The sequence below is a fragment of the Myotis brandtii genome, unplaced genomic scaffold (genome assembly GCF_000412655.1).
Source record: "Myotis brandtii unplaced genomic scaffold, ASM41265v1 scaffold1086, whole genome shotgun sequence".
Classification (NCBI taxonomy): Eukaryota; Metazoa; Chordata; class Mammalia; order Chiroptera; family Vespertilionidae; genus Myotis; species Myotis brandtii.
This window is the reverse complement of record NW_005353696.1, coordinates 668351-675280: the sequence shown is the minus strand read 5'-3', so window position 1 is coordinate 675280 and position 6930 is coordinate 668351. Positions and strand designations below refer to the sequence as shown.

The window sequence follows — 6930 nt, the reverse complement described above, 5'->3', positions numbered from 1 at the left end:
TATATATATATATATATGGTAATTTTTGTTTCCCCCATTATAAGATGCTTTGGATTCTCTAGACTTTCCTATTTAGCAAGGAGGAACTTCTTGCCCTTTTCTGCTATGTTTTTAGTGGAACAGAAGCCAAAAAACTCTGCAATGTTTACTTCCTTATTTGTCCAACAAATTATCATCAGTGAAGTCAGCAGCAAACTGAACAACCCTGGAAAGAATGTTTATTAACTAAACACTGTTGCAAGCCAGTTGAGGAGTACAAAAAATTTGACTTGGCTCTAAGTCTCAAGAATAGTTACTACCAATTTAACTTGGTTCCTTCCTAGAGCAGGAAAGATAAGTCTACATAGTATATGAGTTGGACATGATTTTAAGAAATTCTCTTAAATGTGTATATAGCTAATCAGTTTTAAAATGTAACTGCTTTTAGCCTAAGAATTACAGAAAGTTGTCAGTAGTTCTTGTTGCTATTGTTGTTTACTTTACTTTAACAAAATATTACAGGGCAAGAATTTGAAATAAAACAAAAACCTCATAAAATTACTTGTGTCTTTCTTATTCTGTAAGTTTAAAAAATATATATAATTCATTCTCTGAAATGGCATACATGCATACACATATACTTTCACTAGTGGCAGTTTAATGGTTTGGGGAGGATTATCATATATATTTTATTTGTTTATATTCCAAAGTATATTCTATTTCATACATAATAATCACTTATTTGCAGGCATCATTACCAATTAAATAAGCAGTAACAATGTACAAGGCTGAGAGGCAGGTTTATTGTTGTAACTCAATGGAGCTAGAAGCACCTCAATTTAAGTTAACTTTAAATTTATAAAGAAGGCAGTACTAGTTCTGTTTCCTTCCTTTGTAAAATGCTACCAATATCTGATAAGTGAGTACCTAATAATATTAGATGACAACAGTGATAAGATTAAAATATATAAAAACATTGAGAAAGTCTATGGTTCTTTATTTCTTTCTATAAAAGATTCACCAAATTTTATTCCACAAGTTTTATATTGAGCATTAAGCAGCTTTTACTCACAATGCTTTTGACACCAAATGTATGGGGGGTTTTCTTACAGCAACCATTTCTCTAATTCTGACACCAACCAGGTATCCAACAATTCAATTTAATGCTGACATTATCTATCTGGAGTTAAGCATCAGATTCCACAAATTAAACAGCTCAGTCCCACAAGATGATCCCCACTTCAGATGCCAAGCACAAGTCCCAGAGGTCACAAATCAAGGCTTCCCACAACTCTCCTCAAAGTTCAATAACTCAGTGTGATCACATAATTCAGGAGAGTGATTTACTTATTATTATTATAAAGGATACAACTCAGGAATAGCCAAATGGAAGAAAGGCATAGGGCAAGGTATTGGGAGCAAGTGTGTGTGTATAGCTTCCATGCCCTCCCTAGGCATACCACTCTCCCAGCACTCTGATGTGATCACCAAATTGAAAGCTCTTTGAGCCAAGTTTTTTAGGGCCTTTTTTTGTTGAGGTTCCACTGGCTGTTGGTGACTAAACTCAATCTCTGACCCCTCTCCCCTCATTAGAGGTAGTGAGGGAGGTGCTACTAAAATTTCCAGCCTCTAATCACATGTTTTGGTCTCTCTGGAGATCTGAAGCTATCTAGGAACCCAGCCACCAGTCATCTCAGCAAGCAAGACACTCTTATCCCTCCACAGATTCCAAGGGTTATAGAAGCTGTGTGTGCCAGGACCTGTACAAAGACCAAATATATATATATTATTTCAGAAGCACCTATTTTGTTCTTTGTCACCATGGAAGTCATTGTGGGAAACTGTTTTAAAGGATGCCATTGTATAAAGCAGAGATTTTCAACTGGTATGCAATTTCAAAACATACAATACCTATTTTTTTTCATTGGTTTCAGAGAGAAGGGAAGAGAGAGAGCTAGAAACACCAACGATGAGAGAGAATCATTCATTGACTAGCTGCCTCCTGCATGCCCCATACTGGGGATCGAGCCCACAACCCTAGCATGTGCCTTACTGGGAATCGAACTGTGACCTCCTAGTTCATAGGTCAACGCTTAACCACTGAGCAACACCAGCCGGGCGCAATGCCTGACTATTTAGTCTAGGGCACTAACCTCTTTTCTCTTAGATTGTCAAATAAAAAAATGACAGCTGTTAACACAGCAATGGCTGTTCAATGTGAATAAATCAAAATTATATATTTTCTTTTGTCAGACCTGCAAAACATATATTTTGGTGTGCTGCAGAATTTTAGTAATTAGTTTATGTGTGCCATGGGATGAAAAAGATTGAAAACTGCTGCTATAAAACAACAACAGAGATCCTTTGTAAAATAACAAAACATATCAGACCTTAAATATTCAAATGGGTGTCATCCTATGTTACCTTGCGAGATTACATTATGTTCTAACATTCACATTTCTTTCAAAACCCAAGAATATCATCAATTATATAGCATTCACACCACACAGAAGATGTTTCTACTATAAATTTCCTCATTCATTATAACCGTCTATTAATGACATTTTTGGCTTATCCAACCATCTCTTTCCTCAAATTACACTATTATTTTTTATTAAATATATTTTATTGATTTTTTTACAGAGAGGAAGGGAGAAGGATAGAGAGTTAGAAACATCAATGAGAGAGAAACATCCATTAGCTGCCTCCTGCACACCCCCTACTGGGTATGTGCCCGCAACCAAGGTACATGCCCTTGACCGGAATCGAACCTGGGACCCTTCAGTCTGCAGGCCAACACTCCACCGAGCCAAACCGGTTAGGGCCAAATTACACTTTTAAACAATGACAATTTGCTACCAACAAAAATAATGTAAATAAATAGGCTACTAATACTGAGGATAACATTAAAAGCCTTTTCCAACATGGTTTAGTGCTAGTCAATGTTACCATTCATTTATAAGTGCATGGTTTCCCAAGAAGACAACTTAGATTTAGCTATGTGATTCAATGTGCTTCTTTCTTGTTTTTCAAGTTTCATTACATTGTAGACCTATCTTAATAAAAGAGGTTCCTAACCAAGGATCTAACAATCTTTACAGAGTAAAAAACAAACAACAACAACAACAAAAATAAAATAAAATAAAGGAAACTAATAACTCACATAAGCGTACATTCTTTTTTAAAAAGTTTCTTGAATATATTTGAAATCACACTAATAACCAACTAAGTTTAATGTCAATAACATACCATTTACAGCTTTTTCAATCAGCTCTTCACAAGCATCAAAATCACCCTTCAACACCAGTTTATCATGCAGATCTGTTAACATAGGATGTTCCAGGGCAATCTTGGTTTTCTTCTGTAGTGATTCAAAGGCTTCTGTATAATTGTGTTGTCTAAAGTGTTTTAGGCAGAGACGAATGGCTTCCTGTTCACGGTACTACTGGAACACAAGAGAAAATATGAAAAGAAGAGATTTGCTTAGTTATTACTATAGGAATAATAAGTGACAACTAACAAACCTAAAGTGAGCATTTATTATGTGCTAACCCTATTCCTTATATCATTATTTTCACTTTTAAATGGCAAGACTGATGCTTAGTCAAGTATAATAACTTGCCAAAGGTCACAAAGTATGTAACAGAAAGATATGAATGAGATAAAGATATATGATATAGCTTTCATGAAGATGAAAGATATGGATGAAACCAGACCTAATTCTAGAGCCTCAACTTTCAAGAAAAGCAGAAAAACTATTTATGAAAGCCCACTTAAGATTGCAAAAATTATAACTTCATGGCTTTTACTAATCAGATTATAATGTTGATACTGAAAGCATAGAAACCATTAAATAATATACATAAATTATATTATGTTTTTTATTCTTGGTTCTTTAGTATTAAGTTATTACTTGAGTGACAAATATTATCAAATATTTATGTATTTTAAATTCACAAACAGGTTTTATGACTCAAAATCATGAGAAAGAGACTACTTAAATTGTGTAATTTTTTCTAATCCTCGACTACTTCATCTATTTAAACAGCAATAAGTAAAAATCTCAATGAACTAGAATTCCAAAACAGGAATGTTTAATTTACTAAATCTTTGCTGAAATAGGATGAATGCCAAAAATACAAGCTCATATAAAGAATTTTTAAAGATAAACAGTAAGTTCAAGAATACGTTTTGAGATTTCCAAATTTTCTAAATAAGAATGAACAAAACTAATGACACAGAAGCAATACATGATAATCAAACAAAAATATGATTTACTTGTAAGCAATATCTTTTAATAAAACAGGGAAATAAGATGCTACCTTTTAGGAAGCTTCCCAAGAAAAAAAAATCAGTTTGCTGATTTTTTTATTAATAAAAGGTTATCAAAAATACTTCCTTAAGCACTATAGTTAACCAAGATTCTCCCTCATCAAATAAAAGAATAATTCTATACCCAAACTAATTTTACATTATTAGTTTCTTACTCTTTGCTTGTAAATAAAGATTTATCCTAACTATCCAGAACCATATTAAACAGTAATACCTTCTTATTGTGTTGACCATAGGAGTTTGAATCATATCCCTATTTAAATTTTCTATCAGGTGGCATGTTAGATACATAGTAGAAGATTTATGAAATAATAGAATTTTAATGCTTCAAAAAAGGATTGACTCTCAGAGGGTAAATTAAATTAATTTTAATTTCTAAAGGTTCAGGGTAATAAAGAGAACTTGAAAAGTGAATGTGGTTGAACAATTTTAAGTTCTCAAATATAATCTTTCCACAGTGTTGGGGAAAGAGGTGAAATTTGCAACTTCCTGAAATATCAAGAGTTCATGTAAATATATTAAAGAAAACACACATTCATTTCATAGACTAAAGGGAAAATTCAACTATCAGAAGAGCTAAATCTTTTTTACTTAAAGAAGCACCTTTCCAAAACTTACTATCTATTATGTGAATTACACTTTAAAGGTGCTTTTTTAACGTTTAAAAATATCGTCTTTACCTTGAAAGAATTTACAATATTGAGATCCAAAAATATACAGGAAAGTCAGCATCTATTTTAAATTGAATATAATCAAATGCCAAAAATAAATTAGTCAAAAATTTCTCAATTAAACTGACCAAAAAAGCTGAAATTCCATACAAAAAATACTATATTGTTTCCCAATCTCCTATGAGTAAATCAGTTTAATCACAAATAAAAATATCAGGAACTAGTGAGTAGATTGACAAGAAAGAAGCCTTCCCCCAAATTAGCCAAGAGTCAAATAAATAGACATTAAAAACAAAAATGAAGCATGGAAGATATTAAAAAAAAAGCAGAACACCTAGTTCTCAATAATTTCAACTCACATTTCTCAGCCGAATCTATATAAAATGACTTATGAATAAAATCGTTAAATATGCCCAGCCAGCGTGGCTCAGTGGTTGAGCATCGACCTATGAACCAAGAGGTCACAACTCAAATCCCAGTGGGGGTACGCAGGAGACAGTTAATCAATGATTCTCTCTCATCACTGGTGTTTCTAGCTCTCTCTCCCACTCCCTTCCTCTCTAAAATCAAAAAAATATATTTTTTTAAAAACTGTAAATTTAATTTTTCTTTTTGCTGTAAACACAAGATCATAATAATTATAGAAACTGTTTCAAATTCTTTAAAAGGAAAAGCAAAACTTCTTATAAAAGAATTCTTCATAGGAATGAAGGCATATATGATAAAAGCAATTTAGAACCAAAACTATCCCACTAAAAACTGTGTTTAAATATTTCAATCAATATAGGTTAAAAACAAAATTAATGGTCAGATTATAATAATAATATAATGGCAGATTCTGGAGCCAGAATGCTCGAGTCTATATACTGGCTTAACCACTTTATAACTATGTGATCTTAGGCAAAATACTTAGCCTCTCAGTGCTCCATTTCATCATCTATAAAATACAGATAATAACTATACTTGATCTCATAGAGTGGTAATGATTTAATAAGTAATAAAGGCTGCTTAGAAGCTGAGAATATAAATGCGTAATACAATTAGTTGATTAATCATAATAATTACCATTATTCTCAGTATTGTAAATTATTCTCAATGAAGACAAGAGAGTAACACAATTCTCTCTTTACGTGCATTAGAAACATGATATAAGGATTTTAAAATACAGTCCTACCTTGCTGTACCAGTTGAGACAAGGTTGTACTACATCGGGATCATCAATGCCACTAAGTTCAACATACCAGATGCTAAAGTTAAAGCTGGGTCCCCAGGATAAGAGTGGAACTTTGAGGAGAAAAAAAAAAGGAAGAAAGAAAAATAAAAAAATTAACATAGTTTCAATAAAACTTTAGCAAAGTAAAATCACTATTCAAGCCTATTAGGAGTCATTCAACAAATTTTCTCTCAACACTTTCTTTGTGCCTAGCATTGTACTATTAAGTGCTGGGGCTACAAGAGCAAAATGAAACATGACTACCATCATGAGGTTTCTTTAATTATAAAAATACTAGAGGCCCTCTAGTATGCATATAAGATCTTTGGTTAATCTCTTCCCGTCCTTCCCCCCTCCCTCTGAGATTCATCAGTCTGTTCCATGTTTCCATGCCTGTGGTTTCTGCTCCTATGTTGAGTGTCTGCCTCCTGGTGGTCAGTGCACATCATAGCTCCCGGTCAGCCAGTCGGTTGGCCGTTCGCTTAGGCTTTTATGTATATAGATTAGACGCCCGGTGCACAAAAATTTGTGCACTGGCAGGGGGGGGGGTAATCCCTCAGCCCCACTTGTGCCCTCTCACAGTCTGGGACCCCTCGGGAAATAACTACCTGCCCCACAGCCCCTGGTCGGGCTAAGAGCAAGGCCGATTGGGGAGTTGGGGCGCCGCCCCCTGTCAGGAGGTTGCGATGCCACCCTCAGTCACGCTCAGGGTAGGGCCGATTGGGGGGTTGGGGC

At 34.1% G+C, this 6930-nt stretch overlaps 1 protein-coding gene across 16 annotated transcripts in view; it reads right to left on the bottom strand.

Annotated features, from left to right (window-relative positions):
• The window catches only part of MKLN1 (muskelin 1, intracellular mediator containing kelch motifs), a 309377-nt gene that overhangs the window by 97739 nt on the left and 204708 nt on the right, over positions 1 to 6930 (bottom strand). For all 16 annotated transcript variants that reach the window (XR_001362873.1, XM_014542908.1, XM_014542906.1 and 13 more), the window contains 2 exons: positions 6157 to 6266; positions 3229 to 3421 (listed from right to left, as the gene is read on the bottom strand). Coding sequence is in view for 15 of the 16 variants with exons in the window: in XM_014542908.1 (XP_014398394.1) it covers positions 3229 to 3421; positions 6157 to 6266 (303 nt within the window). In the remaining variant the exon portion in view is untranslated. The remainder of the gene's footprint in view (positions 1 to 3228; positions 3422 to 6156; positions 6267 to 6930) is intronic.